We start from the raw sequence: 19,620 nt of genomic DNA, 5'->3' as shown, positions 1-19,620 counted from the left end.
CGTTAATTGCTCTCTCTGGATCTTTTGGCTGGATTTTAATAACAAGATCGTTGCTTGTCTTTGTGTGTGTATGTATGTGTGAGCGTGCATGCTAGAGCAAATTACGACAAGGTCAAAGAGGAGCATTGTCATTCGCCTTTATACGTTATACCTGTACACGTTTGGTGGTTCATCTTCTCATCTTCTCTCTGTCTCTCCCTCTCAGAGAAATGATAGCCAAGGGATCTTTGCTCTATGCGAAACGTAATCGCGCACACAAATACACAATCCAAGCATGCTTGATATATACGTATAATATTTGCAAGGATGCAGAGGAAGAGAGAGAGAGAAATGGAGATCCAAATGGTATACGGCTAGTGTGCATACAGAGAGAACAGAGATCGAGAGGGGAAGAGATGCATCGGCGAGAGAAGAGGATCGCGCGTATTCTGCATATAAGCGAGGATGGCATGGCGCCCTGCTGCACATAGTAAAATAGCAGCGACACTGGCATCAGTGGCACCAGTAGCAACGTTATAGGTATAATATATAGCAGGGAGCTCCTCTCGTTGTGCACGCGCGCGAGTCTAGCTGCTACTGCTGCTGCTACTGCAGTGTGCGCCAGAGTAGAGAGAAGAAAATCGATGCCCCTCGCACAGGCACGCACACACATACACACACATACATTATAAGAGAGACAGAGGGAGAGACGCGGCAGCGGAGGCAAGTCAGCAGCAACGCGCAGCATCCCGCGTATATTCTCCTCTCTCGCTCTCGCTGCTGCTGCTGCTGCTCTGTAGCACTAGACTCTCACTCACTACACTTACATACATACATACATCCACTCTCCATTTGCCGCCCCTTTTGCCCATGCTCTATAGCGTACTCTCTACCCCCTTGCAGGCGACGGGCGAGATATTTCGTCGCCGATGCTGTGCTGCTGCTGCCTTTCCAGTTGGCGCTCGGCCGCTTCGCTCGACGCATTGCACACATACAAGCCACGATACGTTTATCCGACATCCTCTCGTGCACGCGTCTTTTTCACCCTCGACGCCGTATCGAAAGCGGAAAGTTCGAAGACTGGAGAGTGATTTTCGATTCCACGCCGATTGGCCATTTTTCCCATTTCGATTCTTTTTTTTGTGGTTGTTTTTTTTTGTCAGTCTCGCGCATTCGTTCTTCGGCTAACGAGTTTATTGTGCTGTGCGCGTTTTATATAGACCGGCAATTACGAACTGTGCGCGCGCGCGCGGATTCTGCGGACTGACTGACGAAAAGCCTCGTCGCTAAGCTTGTGGGTGTTTGTGTCTATTGTGTACTCGTGGATGTTTGTGTTTTTATTCTTTTTCTTTTTTACATCGATTCACGATATCACTGAGGTGTGTGAAAACAACAAAAGCAACAGCAGCAGCAACAGCAGCAACAGCAGCAACAACAACAACAACAACAAAAGAAGATAGCATCAGTCGCGCGCCATTCGGAGCCTGGCGCATTTATGTAATCGAGAGAAGCGACTCCTCGACTCCTGCCTGCCTGTTGTATATAGATAATGTGCACACACGCACGCAAGTGAGCATGCTCGATCCGTAGTAATACGCGTGCGGCTACGTTCGAGCTTGCGAGCTTTTTTCGGGGGTAAGCTTTAATTTTTTTTTTCTTTCGCACCTAAATGGTTTCTTAATATAATTTTGCGTAAAAATTTTTCAATCTTGATATTATTATTATCTGTGTCTTTCTCATTCTCAAATATGATTGAGCCGGTTTAAAGCACAAGTCGAGTAATTTGTTGATAGCAGACGCAAGCGGCGAGAGAGCGATCGATAAGCTCTTAACGTAGTCGAGAGTGGTGCACGTGTGCTTGCAAGCTCGCTCTCTCTCTCTCGTCCTCGACGGCTTTAGATGACTTATTCTTCGTACATTAGATCGCGTCGGTTTCTTATAATTGCTCGAAAACACATTTACGCATCGACGAACAACGGTACGATTGTCTCCTAGTGTCAGATCGTTGATTTTTTCATCGTTTGCTCGCTTCGTTGGCTCCAAATGTACGCCTCACGTATAGAGCTAGGAGGAATGGAGAAAGCTCGAGTTACACAGATAAAAGAGTCGATAAATATTAGGCATGATGGCAACTATTTTGAGAACTCTCGTGCGTGTGTTTGCGTCCGAGTCGATATCCGTGCGTAGCATATACGAAAATCATGTGCGTCGAAAAGCCGCCGCTACCACTGCTGCTGCTGTTTCGTCTTCTTCTTCTTCTTCTTCTTCTTCTTCTTCTCTCTGGCTAAATCTGTGGTTTACGTATCTTGTATATTGATCCGCGTGCTGTATATACGTATATATACGCGCCTCTGCCACTGCCGCCGCTACTGCTGCTGCACGCTGCAAACCTCCTCGCGCGCGACAGACAGACACTCGTGCGCACACCGCGTACACACGTATATTAATGCCCGCACACATAGTGAGCTTGACTTTATAGTATACGGTAGCAGCAGTGGTAGTACGCGTACACAAATACACCTTAAAGCTCATTGGATTATATACCACGCGGATTTTGCCAAGCTGCTGCTGTTGCTACCGCTGCCGAGAGCTTTCGACGCACAAGTTCAAAACATTTACGACTGATGTTTAATTTTTTGACGATCGTGCGCTCGAAGTATATGCGAAAGGTGTGCGGGGCGCAACAGCAACACACGACGACGCGACGTACTGTAAAAGTTTAAAACCGTATAACACGCCGCGCGAAGTTAGACATCGCGAGAGGCGACGGGCACAAGTTAATTTTCACTTGGAATTTCATTATATATACTGCCATGTATATAACACGTACGTACTCGTTACATCGAGTGTGCATTTAGGAATTTACCCGGGGACTGGAATTTTCTCTTCCCCCGGCAGTAGCAGCGTACAACAGCAGCTCTCGTTCGAACGCTGCGAACAACATTCGCCCGGAGTTAATCGCGTTTCCGCGGGGGAAAAGTATATTGAGAGAGAGAGAGAGAGAGAGAGCGACGCAATTTAACGGAAATATCGGTGCGGTTTGTACGCGCTTACGCGCGACGCGACTTTTTTACACGCACTTTATCTCGCGGGCATGCGGAATAGCGATAAAAATAGATATGGTGACGATGCTGCACACTTAATCGCATTGAATAAACTTAAGGGTAGGTACATAAAATCGACGTGAGACGACGACGACGAAGCAGCAGTACACAGGGACTCAGTGGCTCTATCGTCGTCGAGTGCTTTGCAAAAAATTTCCATTCCCTTGAAATTGCAGCTGGGCTGTCTCTAACCAATATATTATACGACAGCTCTTTCGCATGCATCCGTATAAAACACGTCTGACGCGCACACATACACACACGAGCGCGCGCGTACTTACTTTTATAATGAAAAGTTAAGAGCGCGCGTTATCTCCCCACCCGGACACATACGTGCTTGTAAGTATGTGTGTCTCCGCGCGTATAAGAGAGAAAATTTTTTCGCATTTGATAAAATCTTCCGAGAATTTTAGATTAAAAAGACTTGAAAATGTTATTATAACGCGGACGTGATCCGTGACCACGAAAGTAAATATAATATTCAGTGAGAAAAAAAAGGGAGAAGGCCTTAAACTAATTTATAAAAGGTTCCCACCCCTCACTTGATTAATATACTAAATGAATTTTTATCTTTTCTTTTTACGCGCATATAAGTTTAAGATGATTTGCTTTTCCAACAAAAACAGAAAAAAATCAAGGGGAAGAACGGGAGAGTAAAAGTTGATTACGTAAGATAAATATTCAAGGTTCGTTCCGTTTCGTTAAGTTATCCGTAAACTCTTTAGTTGGAATGTAGGCCAAAGATGGCAAGTAGGTAACGCAACGCCTTCGTGGATAGGATATAGTAGTATAGCAGTGGTATATACGTATATAATGCAGGGCTCACATTTAGATACAGATATCCTTTATACGTGCCCCACGGCTCTCTTTCTCTGTGTATGTTGACGTATGTGTGTATATCGTACTACTATACTGAGAGAGAAAGACTCGTCGAAGCTACGGTGGGGCACACACAGGGAGAGATATAGAGAGGATCGCCCAAAACTGTTTGTTGTGTGAGTGTTGGGGAGCGATTTGCCCGCAGCTTCTCTCTCTCTCTCTCTGGATAAACAGCCACGTCGGACTGTACTTTGGCTTTTCTACTTTTCCCCGTGCGCGCGGCCGTAACAACAGTCCATCAAGCTACGTATATAAAGCTCTCTGGGTATACATAAACTCGTATTTACGTGCTCTCTGTATATAATTTCATTTTAAAAATCGACCTTTAAAATAGCTACTAGCTATTACAGCCAGTTTCGGAATAACCTAACGAGCCTCTCGAGTGCAATATGTAATCGGAAATTTCGCTAATATTATTATGTACCACGTGTTCCGTATAGTCGCGCGCGCAACGATATTGCCAAGGTACAATAAAAAAAATAGGGGAGAGAGAAAAAGAGATTAAACTCGAGAGCGCTCGAATGGATGTCGCGCGTAATATATACAACGACGCCAGAATCAGATTTGCTAAACGTATCGCGCGCCTGCGTCTAACATTATAACGCATATTCGAAAGGTCGTTAAATAAAATTCGATTTTCTGCGCGCAGTCGCGTGTTACAGGTCGAAAAGTTTTTATATCCCTTTCATCCCCCCTCTCTCTCTCTCTCTCTTTCTTTCGATCTGAGAGAGCTGTGGGAAAATTTTTATTCCCCGTCTCTATATAACGCCCAAGCTCGCTGGGGCAAAAAAGAAATTCAAGGACACGAAGGTCGTACGTTGTCTGCTGCTCCTGGATTCACCCTACACTCAACACACTAACGCACAGATACATACACACACACACTTATATGGTACACATTATTCTATCGTGTGTGTGTTTTATATGTGTGTGAGAGAAACAAAAGGACCCGCGTACGTTGAGATAATTTATTTACGTGTTTTCAGGGTATCCAAAAGCGAATTTGTTCGTTTGTATGTGTGTGCGTTTGTTAATTATTTTCACAATAAAATTGTGGGAGCCAACAAAAGGATTTCATTGGCTCTTGCATATCATGTCCCAAAAGAGAGAGAGAGAGAAAGGTTGATAATGAGTGCAAAATAATTTATAAAGTACGCAGGCCATAAAATACATTGTTCCATCACCATCTCTGCAGATCTTCCTTCTCTATTATATTATTATACATGGCGCTGAAGTCAACATCAAGGAAAAAAAATCTAGCTCTCAGCGGGATTGCAAATAACAGACGGCTTTTTTTAAATCTATTTATAGAAAAGCGTCAAGTTTTATACTATTACATACACGGCAGATGTGTATAATAACGGGGCCGTGTTAAATTCGCAGTATAAAGTTATACGAAACGGTAATTGGCACACGTGATCGAAAATTTATATCAAATGTGCTCGTGAGAGAGAGAGAGAGAGAGAGAGAGAGAGAGAGAGAGAGAGAGAGCAATAGCGAGTTGATAACGAGAGAAGCTCGTATATATAAATGTACTGTGCACCAAGTCTGTATCATATGCGTATAGAGAAAATATATGTCTATAACAACGGTGCACGAGAGAGCGAGAGAGCAAATTCATTATAAATTGAGGTAAAGGTGCGTCTGTTTTATATATTATTATGTATACACGGCTACGGCGTAGGTGAGAGTTAAAATAAAATTCGAGTGCGCGTACAATTACGAGAGGAGGAAAGCTCTAACCGTGTATTATATACAATAACATCGTTAACGACGTTTTAAAGCGCTCTTATATGTGTGTGTGCGTACGTAACAGCTTCGATCGCCGCATATATGCATCGAGTGCGGACGTCGAGATTTTTAATGCCACACGACTACTACGTGAGAGAGTGAGTGAGACTTTTGAAACGAGTTTGCATTCGAGCGGGTCGTTGTTGTTGTCGTTTTTTTTTGTATACTTATGTTGCAAGCTCTCGAAACCAGAATTACTTTGCTGCCAGGCCGCTTCGTCTCGTTAAAATTTGATTTGACTCGCTCTCTCGTCTAGCTTGCAGAAATGAGCTCCTTTATCCCAAAGTCGCGGCATTAATGCACACGCACGCGCGCGTACAGCAACACCACTAGTAGCAGCAGCAATACTCGCGAGAGTGGAAAATGAGGTGAAACGTCATTGGAATTATATTATATCTGCTGCAGCGATGCTCGCAAACGCGCGCGTGCGCCAGGCGTTAAAAACCGAATGTATATTTTACGCTACACGAGTTTAGTACATAAAGTTTTCCACGATGTTTGGCGCAAGTCACCGTGGTAATCATAATAATAATTACGCAATTTCTACTTCATTCCGAAAAAGAACCCGGATTTTGATTTTCATCTCTTTTCCAACTTTTCAGATAGATGAAAGTAATCTCTCTCGGCTTGCGCAACGATTATAATCATAGCTCGCGGATTAAATTTTGCCGTGCGCTCACGTCAACGAATCGTCCAAGTGCTTATCGAATTGTGTTGCGAGTATATCGGCTGGCGGCAAATTGCTGCCGATATACGTACGCTATACCAAGCTAGCTGCCAGTGGCACACGTTTATATCCGTTCGCGAAACCTCCGGGATATACTTCAAAAGCGTTTCGCGGAGCTTTAATAGACCTTTGAACGCAGCGCGCGCGGGCGCAAGCACAGCAGCAGGTCTTTATGTAACAAACGAGCTCTCAATGCGTAAACTGAAGTAATTATAAATAATACACCGTATAATACGAACGGCAGTCGATATCGCTGCTATATAATACGCATAATAATGCTTCGGGGGTGGAACTATGGTATTGCGTTGCAATTGAAAATTGTCGTTAATCAAGTTCAGCAACTTGGAGAAACGATATTATTCACTTTCGAGAGCGAGCGCAGGCGATAGATATAGCGAAGCTTGACAAATGACAAATTAACACCCATATTGTGATATAACGATAGATACTTCAAATCGCTTTCGGGCACGTATTCTATAGAGAGATAGAGAGAGCGAGAGGCGACGAGCTAAAATGAATGACACGTTTATGCACTCGTGTGTAAAGCAGTGCATGCAGCAGCACCCCATCAAAAAGCGCAAGTTAATCAAAGAATCTAACGCGAATATTAAAGTTCGAAGAGTGGTGAATTTTTATTTTTTATCGCGCGCGAAACTGATACAGCCGTACACCTAGCATATAGTATATTGCCATGCTTCGGGCTATGTGCGGAATACATTTTAACATTTCATCGCGCGAGCTTTTATGCACATACGGCACGTGCACGTGTAATTTTTTTTTCGACGAGCACGAATCAAAGTTTTGTTATTCTATGTTCACTGATTTTGTAGGTATTCATTTTTCGAACTTGGCCTCTTATTTTACTTTACAAATTTATAAACGATGTCATATAATATAATGTGTATGACTTCGATATAATAATTTTCGCTAATAAACTTTGTTATATAGCTCGCTCGATCCTACGGTTCATAATTTTAATGCACCACCGAGTGTGCTGCAAAATTTCGATAAATTTGCCGCGCGTGTTCGACCCGCGTGTGTTCCTCTTTTTCGACTTTTATTGGTTTCTCTCGCCGTCAGGGACGATCCGCGTACATAGTGCGAGTTTTGGACCATACTTAATGCTGGTCGCATATTATATGCTGGCGGAAAAGAGGAAAAGAGTGGTAGTATATATTAGCCACCTCTGCCTCGCACTCGAAATATTGAAAATAGATATTTTCTGCGTTTGACTGTATACCGCGATGGCAAAGTGGTACATATAAAAAAGCGAAAATAGAGCGAGAGGAAAGGAAAAAAAAAAGGAAGAAAGAAAAGGGATGCTGCGTTTATACAACGAGTTATATATCGTCGCGTGTATTTATTATCAAGTATTTTAGTCTTTTCACATTTCTTCTTCTTTCCTTTATTTTTTTTTTGTCATGATGATTCCCAGAGCTTTTGTGCTTTTAAAATATTTTTTTATACCTTTGATAAAAAAAATCCTTTCTCTCGTGTATAGCTCGCGTGCTGCGCTAAAGTCGAGATTATACAACTTCTCACTCTCTTGCTCGTTCTTTTGCCGCGCGCTCGGTGAAAATTTTGCATTGTATTTATTGGAGTGAAACTTTTATCCCTTATTCCCGCGGACGAATGAAATATATGCGGGCAAAAATAAAAAGCAGGATTATTGTCGTGTAGCATCGAATTGTAATTCTTAAAAAGTTCTCTTTCCGCAAGCTTAAGGGCGCGATTATTCAACTTTTTGATCGTGTTTACAACGATTCTTCCTTTGTGAATTTGAATATTGGAAATTGAAGAGACTCAATGTAATTTCGGTAATGAATAGCTTTTGAAGCTGCCGCTACTGCTGATAATGATGATGATGATGATGATGATGATGATGATGATGCTGATGATGTCACAGAAATAGCTAGAGCATTGAAAATCCCCCAATGAAATAGACTTCTTGTGGGAAATTATAATCGCATTAAACGTAATATATTACGGCGTTGAAACCCGACTGCAATGTATTTATCAATTAATTAATTAATGCGCGTACATTATCATTAACGATCATAAAAATCTCTCAAAGCAATTCGATTAGATATATTCATGCGTTCATTGGTGCAATTGCCATTATATCGAGAAATAAAAAGTTTTGCAAAACTATGTCTCCGATACCAATATACGTAAATCGCGCGCAACTCTTTACAGGAAAAACGAAACGGGGCTCTCTCGGGGATTTTCATTCTTTCGTACGACAAGCAGTGATGGATGATATAAAAAAAGAAATACATCGATTTGCTACATAAGAAAATGCGCTATCAATTGATTTATTCTATTTTCAAATGTGTATACTTTCGCGTACTTGTTTGTTTTTTTTTTGTCTTCCATCCGAGCCAAGCATATTCCAGCAATATTATCTGGAATGCCGAGAGTGTAATTTAACGGAACATGGACGAATTTCGCAGATATATGTACGTCGAGTACTGCTGCGCGAATCGTAAAATATATACTACTAGGTATACCTGTATATAACTCGTGTGCGAGTTAGTGGCCTATTGTTGCATCTCTTCGTCGTCGCCGTCTCTCGAGCAAAGAGAAAAAGTCGTCGATCGTCGGGATCGCGCATACATGCGATGCCACAGAGAGTATTCAAAGTGCGCCGCGCACTTATAAAATTTGCATTCGCCCGCCAGCCCGTATCCGCATGAAATAGCTGAAAGAAAGAAGCCCTTCGGATACTTGAAATTTCTCTCTCTCTCTCGCTTGCTCTCGTTGTGTTATGCAACTTTTTCCGCGCTCGCATTAACGTCTTTCAATTCGTGAGTTATATCGACCAAAAGTATGCTGCACGTCCGTAAAAAAAATCAAACATTTTTTATTGGTTTTCTTTCTTGTTTTTATCTGGAACATGTGTGAAGTATTAAAGTTCAAAATTGCCACGACTCGTCTTACGCTACATTATTAAACGATCTGCCGAACGATGGAATAAAAAATCGAGCGTGTACAAGGTACTTGACGCTCTGCCACACCCTCTTATGTAACATACGTCTATACACACGCAGCGCGATGATAAGTACAATATATGGAACCAGAAATTGAAAATGCAAAATCTATTTATCGTACGCAAAGACCCCCTACGCGCGTATACCAACCGGCCGAGTTTATTTGAATACAAAAAAAAAAAAAAAATAAGGGACAAACACGCGCGTCGTTCGTCGGAATCGATTCTATTTCCTTTTGACAGGTTTGCTTATTGTACACGTACAGACTTCGTTCTCTCTATCTCACGGCCACGGAAGATATTTTTGCAATATCGCATTAAAAAGTAAAATGTAATCTTTCAGTAGAGCGTTGATGACTCCATTTATACCGAAAGTTAAAAATTTCGAGTCCTGGCCCGTTACCATCCGCTACTATTCCAATTTATTTGCTTCGTTGGCATGCCATCCTTTTTTATAGTATTGAAGGGCGCGTTCAATGTCGGTGAGGTTGAAAAAAAATAGAAAAGAAAAACAATCATTTCGGACGTGTGCGCGATGAAAAATCGGATCCCCAAAAGAAAAAAACAGAAAACGCAACAAAAGAGCTGACGCGCTCTGAGCGACATTGCCCGCGCGACGTCGCATGTGCACTGCTGCGCAATACCCCAGAAAAAGTCGCGGAATTATCGAAGGTTTTTTCGTTTTACTTCAATTAAAAATACTTTTCGGGTAATTTATCTCAAATAAATCAATAGTTCGGTTGTAACGTATATCTATAGTATATGTAACCTGCACTCGAAGAACTCGTTCAAGCGAGCACGCGGTAGGGACAAAATAGAGGAAATTATTATACCCATCCGTTTGATCGTTCAAAATTACGGATCTCGTTATAATTCATACTAGCTCTCGGGCGTCTCTCTCTCACTCTTCTCTCTCCTTCGATATTATATATAAAAGCTCAAACGGCGTCTATTATACGCGCCGAGCGTGCAGATGTGCTCTCGGACTATATGGGCAAAGCTACGTAGACCGTGAAATGCTCCGCTCGAAATTAAAAATTAGTGTGTAATTTTACAGAGTACATTGGCAAATGGAATTCCTCAAAATTCGAGACTTTTGAGTCAATTTCTCGTGAACCTACAAAGACTTAAAGTTGAATTTTCATTTTAATAAATGTTATTCTGCTCTTTCTAGAGTTATTATTAAAAAATGTTTGAACAATGTTTTTTTACGTACAATTTTATGAGAAATTAAAATTTTACAGTAAAAAATCATGTTTATAACTTCCATACCCTCTAAAAATGAAAATATAGAATGAAAGCTCAAAATTAAACTTGTTTATCTCCTCCAGATAGGACAATATTGCATTATTAGTAAAATTATTTGCGGCAGCGTCAGGCTACTTTGTCTCGTAAGAAATCAAAAAATGAAGGACTTTCCTCCAAAGTTCTGTCCATTCTCAGCCGTGGGCCTTGATCAATCATATTGTAATAATACTACATGCATAACTATTATTATGTTCTTTTGAGTTTCGACCACCAGAATACAACTTTTAATAAAATAGTTTCTTTAGATGACTTATAAATACACATTAGTATAGCATTCGAAGAATGTGAAAACAAAAAAAAAATTGTGAATATGACGGAAAACAAACTTTTTCATTCTTCCAATTTACAAGCTAGTGAAGCCATTTGTTAAAAACTAAATATTGTACTCTTGATAATTACATTAATTGGCTATCATTTTGTTACTTCACATTTCACGGTTAACGTGGTTTTACCCATATACGTATAATATAGTTCAGCCGACGTCACCGTTGCAAACCCCGTGTCCGGAAATAAAGGAATATCGGAAGAAGTCGACTGTGCGCGAGAACCGACGACGATCAAGCGGCAATGACATTAAATGCCATATCCACCGAAGCGCGTATCTCGCGCGAGATAACGTCGTTATATGATTTTTCATTTGCGCCCAGACTTCGAATCGCTCCCTCTATTTTCCAGCTTTGGTTTTGATTTCTCGATGCGCGACGATCCATGGCGAGAAAATTGAATTAATCATTATAGGTGTATACACGCATATAAACAAGTACTGTACGAGTGCTCGTGACTGCTCTCGACGCGCACGACTGTTTACGATATATTCTATATAGGTACACACAACACACCGCACCGGTGTGTACGCGCGACTACGACGAGTTTGAGATTAGTTTAGTACATTATAATCCGTGAGTGAACGCGCGTGAGAGAGAGAAAATAAGTTTTGGAGTTAAGCGCGCGAGCAAGCGAGCGCCTAGCGAGCGAGCGAGAGACTGCTCCGACGCTACTCCTCTCATTATGCAATCAGTAATTTAATTTTTTTATTATTAACTCTCTACTTGCCAACGATATAGCGCCGATTTATAAACGACGGGACTCTCTTTTCTACGTGTTATTTTTAATTTTCATCTTTCGCATTTATTTTTTTCCCCCTCTGTTTGGAAAAATACGCTTTTTTACAGAGTTAATATTTCACAAAAGCACGATAACTAATTATTTTTTGTGCCACCCCAACTCCCACTGAGCGAAATGAAAATATTACTTTAGGCTGGGGGATTCACAAAAAATTGTATTTGCACCTATGTAGCGAAAAAAGAAAGTCTCAGAGCAAGTGATTATCAGCCGAGGCGAAGCCGAGTACAATTATACGTGCTCTGAGACTTTCCAGTTTTTCACTCCCTAGGTGCAAAATATACTACTCTAACTATTCCGTATACGCTGCTGTGCCATGATCCAATTTCAAGACAAAAAAAAAAGAAATAAATACGTAGATGGATGAATAAAGGATAAATTGATAAAAAAAATTAATGAAAAGTTTCATCGCGCCTTTTTATCCAGGAATCGACGATATCGCAGGCAAAATCATTTTAGTTATTGACGATAGAATTACGTATTTTATTTATCGTTGAAATTGCAGAAATCTGTCGAGGGAAGACGATATGCGAGTTTTTATTACACAATACTATTCTAACTGATCGTATACCGTCATTTGTGTGACACGACCGCGCGCGCATGTTAACTCGATTCCATATCGAATAACTTGGCGCTACAACAACAACAACAACATTGACCACGCTAAAAAAACAAAGCAAATAAGGCAAAAAAGCACGGGCAAAAGAGAGGAAGAAAAATAAGCGAACGAAATGAAAGGGGGAAAAAACGAAGACGAAGTAGTAGAAGTCGCGCGGGCTCCGCGCGTTCCAGCGAAGGAACGTCTCTGAAGAGCTTTTTATATTATATATCTCTTATTTATATCAAGAAAGAAATATCCAGCTGATTTTTATCAATGCTGCCCTCGCTCTGCAGTACGTATATTATATATAGTAGATGTATACAGCAACAACAACAAAGCTTCATTATACGCGTATGAGCTCAAAGGGTGAGCTGCAAGCTCTCTTATAAGCGCAGCGATGCGTGTGCACTCTCACGAGAAGAGAGAGAGAGAGAGAGAGAGAAAGAGAGAACGAGAGAGAGTCAGAGTCGGAAAAGTAAATTTTTCCAAGCGCTTGTATACAACCGGATGGAGGGGGCGGCGTTAGTGTGCATCGGGAGAAAACTTTTCTCGTTTGCCGCTTAATGAATGAAGCTCGAATTAGGTTTATTACGATCTCCGCAGCGTACGTATGTGTATATGTATACGAGTCGCGCGCGCGAGCTTGCAGTAAACGAATGATCGATTGCTGGCTCGCACGCGCTCCACGTCCGTACACACATGCGCATGGGTATATAATGCGATACTTTTTATGCGCAGATAAATATCCAAAGTTCGCGCGCTTGGTTTTGACAACGAAATTTTGAGAGTATTGATAATTCGATGTAATTGGAATTCGCGATGTAATAATATTATTATATTATTATGAGCTACCGGAAGGGGCAATTACACTAATGAACCTTCCGTACAAATCTTGTCTATCATTGTCTATCTGCAGCTCACTTCTATTCTTGACGACGTCGGGATGTCGACATTCTATCCTCAGATTCGCGTTGACGTTTTATCATCTCGGTGCGCCAATAATACTAGATGATTATGATTACGATTCTCGAAAATACATTGTATTATGCGCAAAGAGACGAGATGGGCGAGGATCCTAAATGACATATAATACTGTCCAAAAATACGCGAATATGATTATAAAAAGACGTGAAATTTAACTTCTGGTGACTTGTTTTTCTCTTGTGGATTTGACAGTGACATCTAGAACTTCAACTATACTCGTGTTGTAACGATTAAATACAACGAACTTGCTCTGATTATGTACGATTCTCGTGACGGAATGCGGAGAGTCGAAATGAGCGAGTTTTGGTAGGGTGGAAAATCAAGAAATTTACTTGATTATTAAACTTTGCGGACTGCTGACAAGTATCAACTGGAAGGGTTGGAAAATAAGTGTGAAGAAATATTAAACCTTCTATTTATATACTTATAATCTTACCAAAAGGGAAAAGGTACCGGAAATTTTACTTCGGGTAATTTGAGTTTCACTTTTGAATTCGTTATACTTGTATTGCAACGATTAATTACAACGAGCGAAGTTTGAAGAGTTTCGAGTTTTAGGACGGTTTTACTTATAAACATTATTTCGTCATTAAAGATTCGCAAACAGCTTGGACTTTGCATTTCATTAGTAAGAGCAACGAACGAGTTAAAATTTTTAACTCATTTACTTACTTTTTAAATAAATTTTATTTTCAATGGAATTTGTTTATCTGATGAAATTTTAATTTTTTTAAATTGATTTCTTAATTTTATTCATTTTTAACGACTTCGTGAATTCTCTCTAATGCAAATGAGTTTTACTATTTATTCTCCAATTGATACATTTCGACTTATTTGTCATTTTTGACAGTGAGTACCGAGATTCGATGCAACAACTGCTATGATTATGTGTACGATTCTCTTGACTACATCATACATCATATGTGCGAAGTATCGAGATGTGCGAGTCACAACGGCGATATTACACACGATATCATATACGCGAGCATGGTCTGTAGTTCTCGTTCAGTTCTGACTCGACGTACACGCCACGAGCCTCGTTTAAATCGCACGACTATCATGTAATCAGAAAATTACACGCATTGTTTAATTTATGTATTGTGTACGTCGTCCGACATGCACGCGTCTTGGGCCGGTCATGCCGGCGGTGGCTCATTTCGAACGCGCTATAATTCGTATGTACATATAATATGTCTTTGCTCAAGTAGCCCTGTATACAGCTCGAGTAAGATATCAATGCTCATCGTGTGCGTTTTTTTGTTGTTGTTCCAGAGATTGCCATTGTCCCAAGCCTGACGACATCGCCGAGGGCGCATTGTTTGTGCGCTGCGTGCAAACTTGGTAGACGGCCGATGATTAAAAGCGCGAACTTCGCTCAGCAGGTGGTGAATTCATCTTCCACGAATCTAATATACACGAGGCAGAGTATACAACCGCATGTGCACAACATTTATTCGACGAGCTACTGCTGCTGCATATATAACGTCGATGACGACGAGACTACGTCAATATGGCTAAAACAGTGAAAGGCGGAAATGAACAATCTCTGATGGGCTGCTTGCGTCGCTGCCGCTGCTGCTACCGTAGCTACCGCCGCAGTCCAGGCATAAGTTCGTCGCGCCAATCGTCGTCGTCGGAGCTGCACAGGCTCCATCGTCACTGATGCAGCACTCCGTTTCTGCCGCTGCCGCTACATCAAACGCATCGCAGTATATAACGGAGTTTAGTGGTGGTAGTAGTGCAGTAGCAGCTCGACGTCGCTGTAGAAGCATAAACAGCTCGCTCGGCGGTGCATAATATAATACGGTATGTCGCGCACGTGTGCCTCGCTCACACACGCATACTCACGTACACACGCACACAGACACCCACACAAGGATACAGTTAGATTTATTATATACACGTTATACGTATAGCAGCGGAGCTCGATGCGCCTCGCGGCTAGTTTGATTTATGCCTTGTGGCGTGGTTATCGACATACACACACACACGCACACGATGTATTTATAGATTGCAAATATAATAGCCGCCTACTACCCTCCGAGATTGCGGCGCATATATACACACATACATAAGCGACGTGCGTGGGTGTTTGTATATAGCTAAAATGTTTACCTCTCGCTGTACGTGTGCATCACGCGTGCACTTTTCGTACGTAAAGGGATTTTGAAAAAAAGTGCGAGTGTGCGTGCGTGTGTAGTGTTCAAAAAGGGAGAGAGGGTTTCGAGTAGAGGGAGCGTAGTTTTCTCCCTGTTTCTGCAAAATATATCACCGCAGATACGCAAAGATCCAGAGCTGCGTGCTTGGCGGTGAAAGCTTCGGCGCGCGCGAAGAGCTTTTTTTCCTGCTCCTTTTTCTTTCCGATTTATGTACACACTCGATGCCTGCTGCACCGGAACGTACGTACCTATGTATGCGCGCGAGATTCGTATAAACAAAGTTCGAACTGCATTTGCGCGTGGGAGAGAAAAAACGACGGAGCAAAATTTTTTTATACGCGCGGCGCCTATACACTCGCATGTGCAGTCTCTAATACGCGCGGATGAATTGATTCGAGCGCCCCTTTTGCTAACAACGTATAACCGACCTATACGGCACACTCGGTTTTTCTTTCTTCATCCTTTTTTTTCCAAGTAAAGAAAACGTTAGAAGCTAGATGGAATTTCGCACGTTGCACAAAGTTCGCTTTTCTTTTCCTTTTTTTTGCGTTCCACGCTTTTACTTTTTTTTGCAGAACCAAAGCGTGCAAGCTCGCTCGCGTTCGAAGCGAGAGAAGTGCTCCTTTACTTTTTGTCGATCCGATCTCGCGCGAGCGCGTTATACGTCTAGTGCAAAGTCCTGTTGTTTTCTCGCTCGCGAACGCGCCAACAGTTCTCGTTGATTAAATGCGAAAGACAATTTACGTTATTCACCCGGGCGGGTGGGCGCGTTGCACATAAACGCATGATAAACACATATGGCTACGACGTACATAATGCACATAAATGCACACGCGGGATGCACCCGTGTGCCTGGCCGTGCGATATGATGTTGTTTTTTTCTTTTTTCTTTTTCGTCGATGTCGAGAGAGAGAGAGAGAGAGAGAGAGAGAGAGAGAGAGAGAGAGGGTAACGAAGTACATGAAAAAATACGAGCTTACATTTATGACTCTTTCAGCGTTAAAAAAAGCACACATTGTCTCTCTCCTTCGCGCAAGCTTTTTGTTCGTCCGGTCGCGCGTGCACCACTCTTTTTTGAAAACACACAGAGAGATTTTTAACATTTATAAACGGATGAAAATAAAACATAAAAAAATGATAATAAAAAAAAAAGCAGAGAGAAAAGAACGAGGACAGCGGGGTGCGCGCGTGTCGAGGGTGACACATTTTGTGACGATTGTTTTTCTATCGAATTTGTAGAGGGTATTATATTTTATTTTTGCGAAATGGAAGTGCACCGCGCGCCCATTATATGTTTTCCGTGCGATGTGTGCCGCGCGCGCTTCAAAATGACCCATTTACATGCGTTATGCCACTTTGGCCGAACGCGATCATATACATTCGATCTTTCTGCTCGATGAATATGCAATAACACGTGCTGCTGCGCGCTGATCTTTTCGTACACACACACTCACACACATGTACGCAATCGATGATATTTAGCACGAGCTTGAAATATTCGTGTCCTCGTTACAGGATACACACAGCCGAACAGCCGCATCATGACGACGACTACCACGAGCACGACTCGCTGCGTCCTGATCCAGCGGATGCTGCTGCTGCTCCTGCTGCTGGCCGGGGTGACGCGCTCGGATCAGCGACGCGAGCCGCGCAGCTTCAAGGACGTCCAGCTGATGCTGAGCCAGCAGCAGCAGCAACAGCTGCAGGCGCTGCCGAGGCCCGCGCCGGCCTCCTGCGACTTCGAGCGCCACTGCACGGACTGGCACTGGAATCGCGTCAACGGCAGTCTGCGCCTCGCGAAGCCGCCCCTCGGCGAGTTCGCGGCGCCCACCAGCGACGCCAGCAAAAACAAAGACGGTGAGTGAGCGAGCGCGCGAATATCAGTAAATTGAACGATCGACGGGGCCAGATTGCACGACGACGTACACGAGCTGTTGTGTGTATTATACGGGTTTTCTCTCTTTGTTTTCTTTTTTCAAATGGAAAACATATCAACAACGACGCGTGTGCAATCGCTCGCTCGCTCGCGCGCGCGCATGTCGTTGTACAAACAATGCCTGTGTGCAGGTGGCGTGCGTGCGCGACTTATTACGCGCAGGTTTATTCAATAAATCAGTTCAGTACGTTAACGGGTGGAGCACAAAACACAAACAAAAAGCCGACACGCGCGCGAGCTTTTTCACGCTTCGAGTGACAATTAACTAACGTCTGTATCGACTCTGCAGTTCTCGTTTATTTTCCCGCCGAGTTTATATATATGACGAAGGCGGATCCAGATGTGTAGTGTATTGTTTACGCGAGCGCGCGAAATAAGGAAAAAAAGTTAGCTTTATAATTCAATTGGTCGTTAGAGGCTTGGCGCGCGGAAAATGAGCGAAGAATTAGCAGGAGAGAACAAAAAAGTCGAGTGCTTTGGGCGGCGGCGGCGGCGGCGATATGCCTCGCGCAGACACCCCCTGGGCTTAGCAGCGGCAGCGCTAATATTCAAGAAAAACTTGTGCAAAGATTATCCCCCTCCTGTTCAGTAGCAGCAGCCACTGACCTCGTAATCATTTTTGATGTGTAGCACCTGCAGCACTATAAGCTGTACGAGAAGAGCAAGTGTCGACGGTCGTTATATATTTACTCTTTTCAAGTCGAGCCTCGTAGTCGTCGTCGTCGTCGTCGTCGTCGTCGTTGTCGTTGTCGTCTCCGGTTAATATAAAGTGACGACGATGTTTGAGGTCAAGGGACTCTCTCGCTTACTCTCTTTTACTCACTTTCGCGTATCATCTTGAAAAGTTTTCAACGAGTTGTATTGCTGCTGTTCTGCCTATAGACACTCGACGAGTGCGAGATATCCTTGTGGACTTACTCGCGGTTATAAACGTCCGTAGCTCGCGCATCCATGATCCAAATCTTTTTTTTTTTTATTTATATACTATTACAAATACAGTTACAAAAAAGGCACTAGAGATTTAACTTCTAATGATTCGGTTTTCACTTGTGGATTTGACGATGACATCTAGCGTTAGAACTTTAACTATACTCGCATTGCAAGGATTGATTGCAATGAACGTTGACGAATGAATTTTAATTTGGAAAATACTGACTGGTTTTTGTTAGTTTGCTTGAACCTAAAAATGACACAGCTTACAGCTACTACCCTTTCATATAGCCAATAAATGCTCTCGAAAAAAGTTATCTCAAAGACCTTTTTGTTCGTGGACCATTTTAAACGCTACATTACTTAAATCTTTACACCATGGATAATATATCATTAACAATAAAAAACAAATGGGATTACATACAGTTTTACAGAATTTTTTTATCTCTGTACATCGTAGGCAAATTCCTGTACATGAGGGGACCCGCGGCCGACCAGTTGTACTCGAGCGAAATACCGCGCAGCACCTCGGACTGCTATCTGGAATTGGCTGTGCATCAGGTCGAGATGAAGTACGGCTCGATTAGCCTCGTTATCGAGACCTTCAACAGGACCAGCTACGTCGCCGCGGAGAAGGGCGGCAACAATGCTAAAAGGTGAGTACACAGTGTGCGAGCACACGAGTGGTTCTTCATTGCTCTTAATTATTTCCTGCCGGAGGAAGCACTATGATAGACTCAAAAACGAGCTAATTCGAACAGGGTATAGTACGATAATTTTGTTTGAATTTTCGGAAAATTGATTAGAGTCCCGACAAATTAATAATAATAATATTAATGGTTTATTTGAAAGACACCAGTTAGTTACATGACGTCTTACTAAAGAATCATACATTTTACATGTACGACTGGAAAACAATATTGTTAAATCCTTGTAACTAACCCAAGATAATTAATTAATTAATTGCATCTTATCGTAACTCGTAATCACGATAACCGCACAGCTAACTCGCACGGTCGATCGGGATTCAGGCTGTAAATGCAGTATCGATGCGAAAGGTTTAAAAAATCCAACTGACTTACTAATATTCGGTGAGGCCAGGCAGTTGTCC

General features: G+C 42.3%; 1 protein-coding gene across 1 annotated transcript in view; it reads left to right on the top strand.

Annotated features, from left to right (window-relative positions):
- Nucleotides 1-954: 954 nt before the first annotated feature.
- Nucleotides 955-19,620, top strand: part of LOC106653181 (leukocyte tyrosine kinase receptor) — a 52,832-nt gene continuing 34,166 nt past the window's right edge. Inside the window, exons 1-4 of the mRNA XM_023460700.1 lie at nucleotides 955-1,614; nucleotides 14,757-15,290; nucleotides 17,159-17,500; nucleotides 18,970-19,165. Coding sequence (XP_023316468.1) covers nucleotides 17,185-17,500; nucleotides 18,970-19,165 — 512 coding nt within the window. The 5' untranslated portion in view covers nucleotides 955-1,614; nucleotides 14,757-15,290; nucleotides 17,159-17,184. The remainder of the gene's footprint in view (nucleotides 1,615-14,756; nucleotides 15,291-17,158; nucleotides 17,501-18,969; nucleotides 19,166-19,620) is intronic.

The sequence above is a fragment of the Trichogramma pretiosum genome, unplaced genomic scaffold, assembly GCF_000599845.2.
Source record: "Trichogramma pretiosum strain Unisexual culture from Peru unplaced genomic scaffold, Tpre_2.0 scaffold30, whole genome shotgun sequence".
Taxonomy (NCBI): Eukaryota; Metazoa; Arthropoda; class Insecta; order Hymenoptera; family Trichogrammatidae; genus Trichogramma; species Trichogramma pretiosum.
The sequence above is the reverse complement of the archived record's forward strand: the minus strand, read 5'-3'. Positions and strand labels throughout refer to the sequence as shown.